This window comes from Bos javanicus, chromosome 4 (genome assembly GCF_032452875.1).
Source record: "Bos javanicus breed banteng chromosome 4, ARS-OSU_banteng_1.0, whole genome shotgun sequence".
NCBI classification, from domain to species: Eukaryota; Metazoa; Chordata; class Mammalia; order Artiodactyla; family Bovidae; genus Bos; species Bos javanicus.
In genome coordinates this window covers 11,780,665-11,797,013 of record NC_083871.1, presented here as the reverse complement: position 1 = coordinate 11,797,013, position 16,349 = coordinate 11,780,665, and the positions used below count along the sequence as shown (strand labels likewise).

Below are 16,349 nucleotides of genomic sequence, written 5' to 3'. Positions count from 1 at the left end.
AAATCAACTAAGTAGGGAAAAACCAAAAGAATATAGTATGATGAAGACTAAAAAAAGGCATTTTGAGAATGATGAAGGATTTGAAATTGTTAGCTACTGCTGAAAGGCTAGACAAAATATAGTTGGGAAAATGTGGTCTCTGGTGACCTTGGAGCCAGCTGCTTTCTCATATGTATTGGGAGGTCCAGTAGGATGTGGCAACGGGATGGGTTGCCCTTGACAAGAGCACTTTTTCTTCCTCTTCTCAGGGCGAAAGCTTACTGAATGGAATGTGGGAAAAAATGGGAGATGAGGAAGTGGAAGCAGATAGTGAAGATAACATTTCTGAGAGGTTCTGCTGGGAAAGGGAGTGGTGAAGTCGGGTCCTAATAGGAAAGGGCCATAGAATCGAATGTGAACTGCAAGTTTGGGATGAAAAAAATCAGAGATAGAGCACTCCAAATGGAAATTTATAACCTGGGTATTTGTGCTGAAGGATGAGAATGGGTCAGAGCTGATGTCACAGAGGGGTGAGAAAGCAAAAGAAGAAAGGACACAGAAAAGCGGCTAAGGGGTTGATCTCTGGACCAGGGCATGTCCTCTATTGCAAGAGAAAGGAAGATAGAGAATACAGGACAGTCCGTTGACCAGTAGGAACAACTCACCCTTCTCTGACTCGTTCAGTATATCTAGTCCAGACTAGTACTCAATTCTCTTCTAATACAAACATTTCAGTTCAGCTCAGTTTTCCTCTCACTAACAGTCAATAAGAGGGAAAAAACAAAACAAAACTGTGAGTGCTAGGAGATGCATGTGAAATGAAAGTCACTCAGTCATGTCTGACTCTTTGTGACTCCGTGAACTATACAGTCCATGGAATTCTCCAGGCCAGAATACTGGAGTGGGTAGCGCTTTATGCTCCAGGGGATCTTCCCAACCCAGGGATCAAACCCAGGTCTCCCACATTGCAGGCCCCTTTCAAACAGCAGCTCGCGTCTCCTTCTGCCCCCAAATGGGCAGGTTGTCCCCACTTTGTGACTTAATACACAAAACTTTTCTACATAAAGCTACAGCAAATGAACGTTTGAATGGCTTATTATGACACATTAGTAAGTAATGTATACCCAACATGGGATCTGGGCTAGAGTATAAAAATAACAAGACTTTCTCATGAAAGTGTATCTTTATACTTGAAAGGTCAAGACCCATTACTCTCTGCTAAATATAACCCTGAAAATAAGGTCTTTAGCGGTTAACTCTCCCAATCCTCTTATCTGATTATCAACTTTGGCAGATGTTTCTCTTAGAGCCTTAGAGCAGTGCATTTAAATTGTAGTTCTCTGCTAGTTCTCAATTATAATTTCATACTTGAGGAGAAAGGAAAACTGAGATAGAGCTGCCCAGGTACTGAACTAGGGTCATGAGCATATGTTCTGTTAAATGAGTCTGACTTTAGTCCCCATGAACGTGGAAGAAAAGGATGTGGGCGCAGTGAGGCCAGGGGAACCAGAAGCCAGACTGCTTGTGCGACTTGTATATGTAGTTTTGGCCAAGTCACATATCTATCGAAAGCTTCAGATCCTCATTTGCAGAGTGGGGAGAAAAAAGTATTTTCCTCAAGTGGTTATTGTGGGGGCATTTAATGAGTGCAAAGTACAATGCAAACTCTGAACAGACATTTATTGCTACTGAGGATCCTACATGGTGTACAAGAGCTCAGGGAAATTTTTCCTTCCTTCCCTCATTCTTAATCTGCCGCTCTTTCTAGTGGATTGGTAACCTCAGCTAGAATTCTGGACAGGTGGTGAAGCTGCACAATGCTAAAAACTTGGGTAAAATAATTCAAAATCTGTCCCAATCTTCTCGGTGCCCTACACAGTTAAATGTCCAGCAACCTGGATGAGAAAAAAGATGGTCTGCATTCCAAGTAGGCATGATATTTGATGGAACATACATCTAGGAAGAAGAGAAAGAAGGGTTCTGAAATCCTGCCTTCTTGAGGAGGGTAACGCTTTGCTATAACCCCAGCTCCTAAAAGAACCAACCAAAGCAACTAGCTGATGAAGAAAAGAGCCTGTGTCCCGCAGACACAGAAGACGCAATATGAGATACATTGACCTGGATTGGTTTTTATTGTGAACTGAGCTCTTGCTTAAGTTTTGATTTCTTCCTCCATGGTCCCATAGAACCTTGTACAGATTTTTAATATTGTACTAAGAACACTATATTGCAACTGGGTCACAGAGTGTTTATCTGTCTACCCTATTTTGCCATGAGATACCTACTGTGTTTATCATCTTTGTATCCCAAATGTACACAAAGGCACAAAATTGGACACACTTTAAATGTTTAATCTGCTTATTTTTAAAATAGGTGAATGAAAGAATGACCACGGTAAAAGACACATAATATACTTCATTATCTAGTTCTGCTTAGGGAGAAGGAGAATAATAAAATTAGGCATAGGGAATGTCTCATGCTTTTAAGTGACTCCACCTTATTATGTAACACTGATAAATGCACTCTGTGTCCGACAGAGGGTGCAATAGAGCAAACATTTCCTCCATAGCCCAACCCACTAGAAAATTGTCTAGCTGGTGAAGGAACTGTCTAAACTTTAACAAAACTCGCGTGACCACTGACTCACTCAGAAGAGATTAGCTGCCTTTCTTTGCAGATGTGCAAACTCCTTGTTATTGCCAGCTGGATTCATTTCAGATTTTATTTTAACAGGGCTAAACTAACAGGAAGCAAGTTCAGTTCAGTTCAGTTCAGTCGCTCAGTCGTGTCCGACTCTTTGCGACCCCATGAATCGCAGCACGCCAGGCCTCCTTGTCTATCACCAACTCCCGGAGTTCACTCAGACTCACGTCCATCTAGTCAGTGATGCCATCCAGCCATCTCATCCTCGGTCATCCCTTTCTCCTCCTACCCCCAATCCCTCCCAGCATCAGAGTCTTTTCCAATGAGTCAACTCTTCACATGAGGTGACCAAAGTACTGGAGTTTCAGCTTTAGTATCATTTCTTCCAAAGAAATCCCAGGGCTGATCTTCTTCAGAATGGACTGGTTGGATCTCCTTGCAGTCCAAGGGACTCTCAAGAGTCTTCTCCAACACCACAGTTCAAAAACATCAATTCTTCGGCACTCAGCCTTCTTCACAGTCCAACTCTCACATCCATACATGACCACGAGAAAAACCATAGCCTTGACTAGATGGAAGAAAGTAGGGAAAACCACTAGACCATTCATGTATGACCTAAATCAAATCCCTTACGATTATACAGTGGAAGTGAGAAATAGATTTAAGGGACTAGATCTGATAGATAGAGTGCCTGATGAACTATGGATAGAGGTTCATGACATTGTACAGGAGACAGGGATCAAGACCATCCCCATGGAAAAGAAATGCCAAAAAGCAAAATGGCTGTCTGAGGAGGCCTTACAAATAGCTGTGAAAAGAAGAGAAGCGAAAAGCAAAGGAGAAAAGGAAAGATATAAGCATCTGAATGCAGAGTTCTGAAGAATAGCAAGAAGAGATAAGAAAGCCTTCCTCAGCGATGAATGCAAAGAAATAGAGGAAAACAACAGAATGGGAAAGACTAGAGATCTCTTCAAGAAAATTAGAGATACCAAGGGAACATTTCATGCAAAGATAGGCTCGATAAAGGACAGAAATGGTATGGACCTAACAGAAGCAGAAGATATTAAGAAGAGGTGGCAAGAATACACAGAAGAACTGTACAGGCAGCAAGAACTTTCTTTACTGACAAGTTATCAATGTAACTTGGAGAAGGAAATGGCAACCCACTCCAGTATTTTTGCCTGGAGAATCCCAGGGACAGAGGAGCCTGGTGGGCTGCCATTTATGGGGTGGCATACATGCATTGGAGAAGGAAATGGCAACCCACTCCAGTATTCTTGCTTGGAGAATCCGAGGGATGGAAGAGCCTGGTGGGCTGCTGTCTATGGGGTTGTACAGAGTCGGACACGACTGAAGCAACTTAGCAGCAGCAGCAACGTAACTCCTTAAGTGGTGATGTTATGTTATGATATGCATCCCCAAATCACTGAGTTAAGTTAATTCTCCTCATTCATTCAAAAGTTAGACAGGTCACCACTCCCTCGGGTATCTGACAGAAAGGAAGACCATCTGCCTGAATCCTTTCCTTAAATTCATGGTCACCTTTGAGGTCTGTGGGGCGCTCAGAGGATAGAACAGAATGCTCAAAACTTGGCAATTCTAGAAGCAATTGTGTTCCAAATCAACTGCACATCCACTTGTTACGGGGCCAAGGTGGGGGAGGGTGTGGGAAAGAACAGAGGCAAGGATCTGACATACAAATGCTGCTCCTGAACCCACAGGAGTGTATGTGCGCTCCAATTCTGGTATTTACGTGGACACTAAATACTCTAAGGGCTTCCCTGGGGGCTCAGATGGTAAAGAACCTGCATGCAAAGCAGGAGACCTGGTCGATCCCCGGGTTTGGAGGATCCCCTGCAGGAGGTCATGGCAATCCACTCCAGTGTTCTGGCCTGGAGAATCCCCATGGACAGAGGATCAGACCATGGGGTTGCAAAGAGTTGGACATGTCTGAGAAATGAAACAGAAAATACTCTAAGGTCCTGACACAGTGGAAAGAGCCTCAATCTGGCTATGTCAGAAAGAATCCAGGGCTGACTAAGTATCAGGAATGTGGGTTCTAGGCTCAGCTCTGCCAACAATGAAGGCAAGTGAACATGACCAACCATTTTATCTTTCTAGGCCTCAACTCGTAAAGGTAAAATAACAATACTGGAACAGATGGTATTGACAGTTCTTTTCAGCATTCATTCTATAAGAATGGGGACTTCAAAGGTTTCTCAGTGGTAAAGAACCTACCTTCAATGCAGGAGATCTGAGTTCAATCCCTGGGTTGGGAAGATCCCCTGGAGGAGGGTATGGCAACCCACTCCAGGATTCTTGCCTGGAGAATCCTAAGGACAGAGGAGCCTGGTGGGCTACAGTCCATAGGATTGTATTTGTCAGCCCAGTTGAGTTGGACATGACTGAGCACTCATGCACGCACCATAAGAATGTACGAACTCCATGCCTTATTTTACAGATCTCTAAGCTATTTTGAGCCTCTGTCTTTAGCTGCGCCATTAGAGCTGTCACTTGGTCTGGCAATGACAAATCAATCTGGGTGACTGTTCTTCCCAGTTCCCTCCAGCCTTGCACTTCCTGTTGACTCGGATAAAGGAATTCTGTTTCTCGGCTGTGCTGTGCTAACCTTTTGGCCTAGATACAGGTTTAAGGAGATAGAAGTACTATGACATCCGTATGGAGGCTGATTGTAGTGGTCACATAGCTCCTTTCCACATGGTCCTAAAAATAAATTTAGCAACTTAAAGTAGTCCCAGGAATTTTAGCTTCCTCTTATATTGGAAAAGATCTTTTTTAGGGATATAGAAATACTCAAGAGTTTTGCAACTGAGGGGTAATGTTCTTCCTGATCACCTGGATTGACAATTTCACACTCCTAACTCCCCCATGTGTTCAGTTGTCCTTCCCTGTCCCTGCTCAGTGGTCACAGAGCTGTTAGAGACATGCTCCATTTGGGACAGAGCAACGGAGGAAACTGGACTTTTCAGGTGGCTCAGCGGTAAAGAATCCACCTGCCAATGCTGGAGATGCAGAGACGTGGGTTTGATCTCTGGGTCAGGAGGACCCCCTGGAGAAGGAAATGGCAACCCACTGTAGTATTCCTGGCTGGGAAATCCCATGGACAACAGAGGAGCCTGGAGGGCTACTGTCCATGGAGTTGCAAAAGAGTAGGACACAACTGAGAGACTAAACAACAACAAGGGAGGAAATGGACATGTCTAGAGCACCTCTGTGCACAGACTGCAGCCTGCGTCCATAGCCTCTGTACCTCAAAGGGGTGAAAGGTCTGGTCTTGCCCTCATGTCCCTCCATCTGTTACACAGCATGCCGGAGGGCAGTGAGCGCCTGCTGGGGCTGATGCTCACCTCCCCAGAAGAGCTCCTCACAAAGCAATATCTGACTGTGCGACACCTTCTGAAGTGGAGAGGTGACCTCTGAGCTCAGCCAAAGAGGAAATCTGATGGGAGCAAAGTCACGGGTTGCAGTTCTGCAAGGTCAATCCGTGATGCTCTGCTTCTCAATTGTGGTTGGTGCTCCATCTTAAAATGTTGTGCCAAGGCTTTCAGTGGGAACTGGGACATGGGGTGACTGTAGTGGATTCTGTGCCTGTGTGTGAGGAGCTGAAGCTCATCTCTCTGAGTTCCTAGGTGCTTTCCTTTTAATCCTCATGTGTATGTGTGTGTGTGTGTGTGTTAGTCACTTAATCGTGTCTGATTCTGAAACCTCATGGACCATAGCCCTCTAGGCTCCTCTATCCATGGGATTCTCCAGACAAGAATACTGGAGTGGTTGCCATGCTCTCCTCCAGGGGATCTTCCAGACCCGGGACTGATCCCTTAAGAACTGTGCATTTTGTCAATTCTATGACACTCCTTTTTTCTTATATTATCTCTGAAGTTGGAATGCATCTTATATTCAGCGTGTGTGTATATGTGCTTAGTCATGTCCAACTCTTCGCAACCCCATGGACTGTAGCTAGCCAGGCTCCTCATGTGATTTCCCAGGCAAGAATACTGGAATGGGTAGCCATCCCTTCTCCAGGGGATCTTCCCAATGCAGGGATCAAACCTGGGTCTCCTGCTTGAAGGCAGATTCTTTACTGTCTGAGTCAAATCCTCCCAGCACACTTATAAGGGACAGTAAGTATATCCATTTCACAGGTAAGAAAACTGAGGCTCTAAGAGTTTATGTAACTTTTCCAAAGAAGCAAGAAAGAAAATCCAGGTACCCTCTGACTCCCAAGTCTGCTTTCCCACTGCACCATGCAATTCCCCAAAATAATCTGCCCTAATTCAAAATATTATTCTTTCTATTAATACATGAAGCAAAAAGTGATCACAAATTGCTAGCAGCTGAGAACAAAGAACAATTGACAATAGTCAATGCTGAATGGTAATTGTGTCTGAGTCTCAATCCTTGAATCTGTTTTTAGTCCATTTGGGAGACATATTTAAACAGATTCAGAAGAATGCAAATAAGTTACCTTTGAAGTTGAATTAGCTTTTCTTCTCAACATTGTTGTTGTTGTTCAGCCACTCAGTCGTGTCTGACTCTTTGTGACCCCAAGGACTGCAGCAAGCCAGGCTTCCCTGTCCTTTACCATCTCCCAAAGCTTGCTCAAACTTATGTCCATTGAGTTAGTGATGCCATCCAACCTTTTCATCCTCTGTCATCCCCTTCTTCTCCTGCCTTCAATCTTTCCCCAGCATTAGGGTTTTTTCTAATGAGTCGGCTTTTCCCATCAAGTGACCAAAGTATTGGACTTTCAGCTTTAGCATCAGTCTTTCCAATGAATATTTAGGATTGATTTCCTTTAGAATTTACTGGTTTTGATCTCCCTGCAGGCCAAGGGACTCTCAAGAGTCTTCTCCAACACTACAGTTCAAAAGCATCAATTTTTTCGGTGCTCAGTCTTCTTTATGGTCCAACTCTCACATCCATACATGATTACTGGAAAAACCATATGGACCTTTATCAGCAAAGTACTGTCTCTGCTTTTTAATACTCTGTCTAGGTTTATCATAGCTTTACTTCCAAGGAGCAAGCATCTTTTAATTTCATGGCTGCAGTCACCATCTGCAGTGATTTTGGAGCCCAAGAAAATAGTCTGTCACTGTTTCCATTGTTTCCCCATCTATTTGCCATGAAGTGATTGTCTCAACATGATCCTGGCTAAATGTCTGGTAAAAGTTCCCTCCCCTATTAGTATTTGGGAGGTATTGGGAAGATCTAATCTGATTCTCAGAGGAGTATATATTTCCAAAACCAGCTGGCTGCCTCAGTGTTTGACTTGCTGGAGCCAACTCGCATTGGCTCTGGTGAACTCAACTGTATTCATTAATTTCCAACTCTGGTGGTTTGGAATCAGCCATAACTGGGAGCATTTATGCCATGGAAACCAGTAAAATATTCAAACCAACACACCCTTCCCCCATTTCTTTTTTCCTTCCTGGCAAACTGGTTGTTCACTTTATCCTTATAACCCTGTCACTCTTAACCACAGATATCTAGCAATCTGACAGTATAAGTGACACAGAGTATTTCCAGACCAGGCTAGTTTTCCTAGGAATATGGTTCGTTGCCATGATACCAGGAAAACCGAGAACTGGCCCTAGGCGTTATATGTGGAAATATCCCAGATCACTAACTCACCTTGAGCAGAGAGTTTTCCGAAACTGGAAAGAACTCTTGTAAACTCCCTTCAGTATCTTTGGAAGCAGCCAGGAATAGTTACTCTCTTAAGAATATTAAATAGAGCAAAAGGAAAAGGTGGAGGAAGGAAATACACAGTCATCAAGAGAACCCATTAAAATATTCTCCAAAAATATCCTTAACATTTCATATAAAATCCCAGGGTAGATCATTTGTTTTGTATAAACAAAAGGCTAGGCTCAGGCTATTATGTCAAAGCACCACTGAATGGTAATAGACAAACTGACACTGAGAAATGTATGGGAAGCAGCTGATTTGGTCAAAGCTTCAGGATCTACTCACCACATCCCTCAAGGCCATTGCTTTTTGGATTTTCCTGTTCCAGGTCCAAAAACACAGTTATAACTCAAACACATGGCTGACAGGGGTGGAAAATCATTTTGGAAAACTATTTGGCAGTTTCTAACATTTTAAAGTATTTTATTTGAGAGTAATAAGAGTTGTTTGCATACACAAAGTAGTAGCCCCAAACTAGAAATAATACAAATGTCCAGTAACAGGACATTTGTTGTATACTCATACATTGCAAGACTACTCAACATTTACAAGGAACAAACTCTGAAAGAGCATGTGAGTGTGTGTGTTAGTCGCTTAGTCGTGTACGACTCTTTGGGACCCCATGGACTGTGACTCGCCAGGCTACTCTGTCCGTGGGGTTCTCCAGGCAAGAATACTGGAGTGGGGTGCCATTCCCTTCTCTAGGGGATCTTCCCAATCCAGGGATTGAACCTGGGTCTCCCACATTGCAGGCAGATTCTTTACAATTTGAGCCACGAGGGAAAGCCCCTACAGTAGCATATGTGTGTCTTAAAAACAGTACAGTGAAGTACAAAACAGTACATATTTTATGATTCTGTTTGCATGAGATTTAGAACAGGGAAATCAAATCTATGCTGATCAGAAGAGCTATTGTTCCTGGCCTAGGGTTGGAAGGATGGACTGGGAAAGGGTATAAGAGAATGTTCTGGGGTGATGGAAATGTTCTAATTCTGGATTGGAGTGGTGATTACAAAGATATATATAATTGTCAAAATTGATCCAACTATACACTTAGACATATTATGAGCCCATGAAATGTAAATTAGACCTCTACTGAAATATGAATATGTGTGAAAGTGTTAGTCCCCCAGTCATGTCTAACTCTTTGCGACCCCATGGACTGAAGCCTGCCAGGCTCCTTTGTCCACGGAATTCTCCAGGCAAGAATAGAGTGGGTTGCTATTCCCTCCTCCAAGGGATCTTCCCTACCCAGGGATTGAATCTGGTCTCCTCACTGCAGGGACATTCTTTACCATCTGAGCCGCCAGGGAAGCCCATATCTATGTATAAAGTAAATAGATACGCATATGCTTACGTTTGTAATCTAATTAAAGGATATAATGTAATAAGCTCCGCTTCCTTGGGCCCTAGGAGTTTCACACTTTGTACCCGGCAAAGACATAGACTTTGTGCTTTCAAAGTGTGGGTTCAGGCCTCTGCGTGATGCTGCACGTTGGAACCTTGTGCAATCACACCCAGGTCATTTCCCTCAAGCCTGTCGACTTCCCATCTCTGACACAATGCTTCATCTGGGTCATCCCCGCAGAGCCACGGGAGAAAGTTTGGGGCCAGGTTCAGCTTGGCGGGGAATTCCTCTCCCCCGCACACACTTTCCAGCGCAGGGAGGCGGCCGGGTCACAGAGCTCACGGGGCATGAATCAGCCTCCCCTTCCAGGCTCCACGAAGGCGCGCTCCGCCCTGTCCCGTCTCTGAGGGCCGCTAACCCTACAAAAGCAGCGGCACCCACGGCTGGGATCCAGACCGCCTGGAGGTTGGACGCTGTGCACCCTCCTCCCCTCCTCTCGCCGGCAACGTCTGAATCCGGACACCATGGACTCGGTTCGCCCCCTCCGGCTGATGCTTCTGTCGCTGCTCCTCGTGGGAACTGCGCTGGGTGATGCCTCGCAGGCGCCGCCAGGTACCCCACCAACCCGCGCCCAGGGGACCCGTTTTCGCCCTGGCCAGGCGGCAGGGGTTCCGCGGACCCCTGCACCCGCTCTCTGCGCCCTCCTTCCCCCTAATTCCTGTCGTGCACCGCAAGTTTGCACTTTCTGTCTCTGTAAGGCCCTTCTGCTAGGCTGGGACGCTGCTGGGACAAACCTCCCCACCCCCACTACCCCGGGAAGCCTCTCCCTCCATGGATATGCGGCTGACCTCCTACCCCTCCGTAGGAAATAACGCGGAGATCTGCCTCCTGCCCCCGGACGACGGGCCCTGCCGGGCGCGGATCCCCAGTTACTACTACGACAGGTACACGCAGAGCTGCCGCGAGTTCATGTACGGAGGCTGCGAGGGCAATGCCAACAATTTTGAAACTTTGGAGGCCTGCAACGAAGCGTGCTGGAAGATTGAGAGTAAGTGCTCTCTCCCACTCCCAGAACCCCAGTACTGCGGCTGAGAAGGGCTAAGTGGGAAATGAGCTTATTTTTCACATCCCATTTTCTATAGTAAGTTTCATCCTTGATTTTCTCGGATACTAAGTTAGGCTTATTGCTTTTCAGTTGACTAAAAGTGATCATGAAACTTCCAACGACAAACATTTCCTCTCCCTTAACTGGCATTTATCATAATTCAGTGTGTGTGCAGACTTTGGAAAGATTTCTCCTAAGGCATAAGGATGCAAGAGTGTCATGTATTAGGTGCAACATAAGTGCCTGTCTGTATTTATCATTAGTTCTAAACCTATGGTTTTTATGCCTCCTTGAGAGGGCATTTTTCTCTTGTCCACTGTGTAGCGATCTGAAATACTTTCAGTGGATTTTGTTATTAACGTCTGAATTTAGCTAATTATAACCTTACTTTTGTCCCTTGATACCCAAAGAGATCTTGGGTTAGTATAGAGATATAAAAAATATAGAGATTCACAATGCTGTTTGCAATTTTATTTTAATTATGTCTACTGTCTCTGTGAAGGCCTGTAATAGAACATGGGGCTCAGCTGTTAAAGGAACTGAGCCAGGGAAAAATATGTATTCCTATGAATAAGTTTGATTAATTTCATACATAGAAACAATCAGAACACTCTGAGAGAATAATCTTTCCAGTAAGCATGAAAAATTTATCATAGCTGAATCAGGTCTGGAGACACTGTTAAAAAAAAAAACAGAAGCTGAATAGAGTTGTCTCTCAGTGTCTGCAGTGACTGGTTCCAAGACCCCAACTCTCCGATGCCAAAATCCACAGTATTTGCATATAACCTGTGCACAGAATTCTCCCTTATACTTTAAATCATCTCTAGATTCCCTACCAGCATAGGACAAATTCAAGCTTTGTTTTTTTGTTTTTTTTTTTAATGAACTTTCAGGAATTATTTTTTCCTGAATATTTTCTCTCTGGGTTGGTTGAATCTGTGGAATGCTGGACCCAAGGATACAAAATCTTGTTGTAGCTGGACTAATGGGCACTCTTTTGGGCGTTTACTAGCCCAGCACTAAATATCATGCCTCCCACCCCCACTGCCACTCTACTCCTGGCCACCACCAGTGGCTTCTGAAAATACAGTTAAGTTTTACAGGAAGAATAAGAAGGCTAATTTTTGACTAACATTGTTTTATGCCCTCCTTTTCCTAGAAGTTCCCAAAATTTGCCGGTTAAAAGTGAATAAGAAGCAGTGTGGGGAGCTCAGAGAACAGTATTTCTTCAATCTAAGTTCTATGACATGTAAAAAGTTCATATCTGGCGGGTGTCACAGCAATGAGAACCGGTTCCCGGATGAAGCTACGTGTATGGACTTCTGTGCACCAAAGAGAGGTAAATACTCTCTTTGTGGTATCTGTACTTCATTTCTTTATTTAGACTTTAGGGTGAAAACATTAATAATTTGATATGAAATTAAGCTGGTTTGCATTCTGATGATTTCACATATAATATGATACCAGTCTGCACACTACTGCCCCGTGAGGGAGTATTTTTACATGTGAGAGTGTGAGCTAGAAGGTTAATAACTTGCCAAGTTCTCAGGGCTGGAAAGTGACGAAGCTATGATTCAAGCTTTTACTTCCTCTTTGGCATTGTTTCTTTAGAACTATTTCTCATCTATTTAACTTGCACATAAAAAAACTACAGTGTTCATTAATGAATCACATGCATGAAATCAGGTATGTATATGAGATAGTGTGATAGACTTAAGCTGGTGAAACCTGAAGATTTCTAAACTTTTTCTTCAGATTTCTGTGTTCTTTAGTAATTACAGATTGTAACACAAATTGATCTCTCCTCCCCATGTTTTACCCACATACCCCATGCGATCCCTAAAATGATGGGTTACTTGGGTAGTGGGTAATGTTTGTAGAGACAGTCCAGGTGTTTTCCGTAGGCACAGCAGAGACATGTACACATAGATAAGTTCAACAAACAAGGAAAATTTGCTTTGGCAGTCTGTGATAAAGCTCTGTAGCTATACCGTGTTGAGTATGCAAAATCTTGAATTAATGAGGAGTTGCTTGTTGCTGGTGTTCTCTTAAATTGTTTATGTAAATTTAAGTGTTCCAGTGGCTACCTGGGAATTAGATATATGTATTCTTCCTTAATAATGGAAGGAGAGCTGATAGAAACATTGAAAATAAAACTACCAACACAAGAGTATGCCAAAGCATGTCACATATTTTCTCTTGAAACATAGCTCATTTTTACCTGACCATATGATTTTGGGGTTTATTTCTTTACACATTCAAATGATACAAGATATAGCTTGAAATTCCATAAGATAAATTATAAATTCCATAAGAATTTATAATTAACAAACTATGTGTTTGAAATTTAAGGCACACTTTTTAAATGGCTTAGTATAATATTTTGGATTCAGAAAGAAGCTTCTATGGGATTAGATGTTCTTCAGTTACTTCAGTAATCAGCACAGCTTATTATTTCCAGTATTACTGCATTTCTAATTTTATTTTCTTTTCCGTTAAGCTCCAGTATTTTGCTACAGCCCAAAAGATGAGGGGCTGTGTTCTGCTAATGTCACTCGCTATTATTTTAACCCAAGACACAAAGCCTGTGAGGCCTTCAACTATACTGGGTGTGGAGGGAATGACAATAATTTTGTCAACTTGAAGGACTGCAAACGCACTTGTGTAAAAGGTAATGTTTTGGGTTTTTTTCTTATTCAGTTTTTAAACTAACTTTATACATAATTCATAAACAAAATTATTTTATGTACCCATTTTACTAATAGCATATTGCCATTTCTAGACTGCTTCTACATACATACTTCTTCAGTACTGATCCGTTTTGTCTAAATGCTTACACAGGCTAACTACAGTCGGCAGTAGCTGTATTTTACAGGTAGAATGTTATTAACTTAGTGGATAGTGAGTAAAACTGACTTCATACTCATTAAAAGTAAGACGAGGTGGGTTTGTAAGCATGTCGGAAATGGTGATTTATAATGAGTCTACAGACTGGGGACATATGATGTTTATTTTTATTTTGTTGATCTTAGCCTTGAAGAAGGAAAAGAACAAGAAGATGCCAAGACTTCTCTTAGCCAATAGAAGACTGAAAATTAAGAAGAAGCAGTTTTAACCAGCTTTTTTTTGTTTGTTTTTCTGTATGTCATCTTGTGAATGTCCTTATGGTTATATCTGAAGGACAACATGGTAACACAGGCAAGCGAATCATCAGTGATTTATTCACCAGTTCTTACCTGTTACATTTTTTATTTGTGTATTTTTTAATACATAAGTAGCTGCTATTCAAATGTGAATCTATTGTTTTTAATATGCTATTCAACTTTTTTTTTATGAGGTTAAATTCTTGCTGTGTTTAAGATATAAAAGCAAATATGACTCACTCAGTTCTTGGGGTTGCTCTCCCTGATTTCAGAAGATGATTTAACTGAAAAACATAAGACAATATAATCATATTTTTTAACATATAGGATTATAAAAAGGACCAGCAAATATATTTAATTTTGCATTTTAAAATTAGATTATATTTTAGGCCCAAGGAGACAAATTTGAAGATGTACCAATACTTCAAAAAATGTTAAAATGCTATTATGTAGGTCCTGCTAACTTACTTCCATTTCTGTTGTGTCATTTAAAAGATAATAAAGTAATGTTTTTGACTGAATTAAAAAGCTAGTACATTAATTATATCAGAAATGGTCTCCTCGGAGGGGGAAAATTCTCTCTGCTCATCTATCCCTGCATCCCCATTCAGCATATGTTGTTAAACTTTTTGTACTGTATTTATATCAGAGACAATTCATACATTTAATAATTTAAACTCCACTAATATTTCTGATAAATATGATCATTTCATTTAAACAATTTTTTCTTTCTCTGTAACAACAAGATTTTTTTTAAGAATTCCTACGTTTTCTTGGCAAGAGTAATATTTAAAAGTATGCCCCTGATCTGGCAAAAGTATAAGTACATTTGTGCTTTTCTTTTTTTTTTTTTAATTTTATTTAATTTTTAAACTTTACATAATTGTATTAGTTTTGCCAAATATCAAAATGAATCCACCACAGGTATACATGTGTTCTCCATCCTGAACCCTCCTCCCTCCTCCCTCCCCATACCATCCCTCTGGGTCGTCCCAGTGCACCAGCCCCAAGCGTCCAGTATTGTGCATCGAACCTGGACTGGCATCTTGTTTCATACATGATATTTTACATATTTCAGTGCCATTCTCCCAAATCTTCCCACCCTCTTCCTCTCCCACAGAGTCCATAAGACTGTTCTATACATCACTGTCTCTTTTGCTATCTCGTTCACAGGGTTATTGTTACCATCTTTCTAAATTCCATATGTGCTTTTCTTAAACAATCCTTCTTTTAAAAATCTATCCCAAAGGTATGACAACAAAAACAAAAAATGAAAATGCTATATGCTGTGGTTGATGTATTATTTGGAATAACACCGAAAACGGGAAACAAATGAGACACTTATCATTAGGGGGTTGGTTGAAGAAATTATGGGTGAAAAGTGAGCAAATTCTTTATATGTGAATATCATCTGATCCTCAGAATACATTTTAAAAAACAGGGTCTAGAACAATGTGACTAAATACACACACACAAAGAATAGAAGATACAAAGATATTATATTAAAAATGGTTACCTATAAGATGAAGGAAGATGTGAATGTACCTTACTATATAGTTTTGATCTTGGACCATGTAAATTTTTGTGTCATTTAAAACCAAAATTAACTTTAAAAAATAAAAAGCATTTTTCTAAAATTGGAAACCAACCTAAACAATTGAACCTAAATAAATATTAAATGATGGCATAACTGTGAAAAGGGTATATGATTAATTCCAGTGACTTTCAAAACTAGTAATTTGACTATGTATCTTTTGGAAAATATAATCCAAGAGTCAAATAAATTCTGAAAATGCATTTTGTAGTGTTATTTTGAATGTATTATATATAGAATATTATATATTCTATAAAAATGTGTCTCCCACCCTTTCATCGCAAAGTCTTTGGATCAATGACAATCCAGCATTAGTAGGTACAGCTACTGTCCAGATTATAATCACTAAAAGAAACCAGAGGTCTTGAGAATAATCGCTGAGTGTAGGTCTCAGACAAGAAATCTGAAAGACGAACCTGGGCCATTTCATAAATTAAGTAAGGAAACTATAAAGCCTAATGAGTCCTATCACAGGAACAGGAGAGTACCATTAGGGAATGAGGCAAAATGAGCATCAGAACAAATATTGACCACAATATAAGTAAGTATATAAATATGAATATAACATGAGTTGATCATCACACACACACACACACACATACACACACACACACACACAAACACCTCCTTGGTGACTCTCGAGGGTTGCTAGAGCACTATCTCATTACTTTGAACACTAATGAATTAAGAGAAATAATAAAGGACTTATTCTTTTTTATTTAGTCTTAAGAACTAAATAATGTATGAGAGAAAGTTACTCACAGAGGAATCCCACCTAATACAGGCAATAAAATATTGGAAGATACCCCTAGTGAAAGTGTGCAT

At 41.4% G+C, this 16,349-nt stretch overlaps 1 protein-coding gene across 1 annotated transcript; it reads left to right on the top strand.

The window, feature by feature from the left end:
* The first annotated feature begins 9,895 nt into the window (after nt 1-9,895).
* On the top strand, nt 9,896-15,727 carry TFPI2 (tissue factor pathway inhibitor 2). The gene is made up of 5 exons (XM_061413456.1): nt 9,896-10,294; nt 10,548-10,730; nt 11,947-12,126; nt 13,288-13,458; nt 13,820-15,727. The coding sequence occupies exons 1-5, from the start codon at nt 10,207-10,209 to the stop codon at nt 13,900-13,902; spliced, it is 705 nt and encodes a 234-aa protein (XP_061269440.1). The 5' UTR covers nt 9,896-10,206; the 3' UTR covers nt 13,903-15,727.
* The last annotated feature ends 622 nt before the right edge of the window (nt 15,728-16,349 follow it).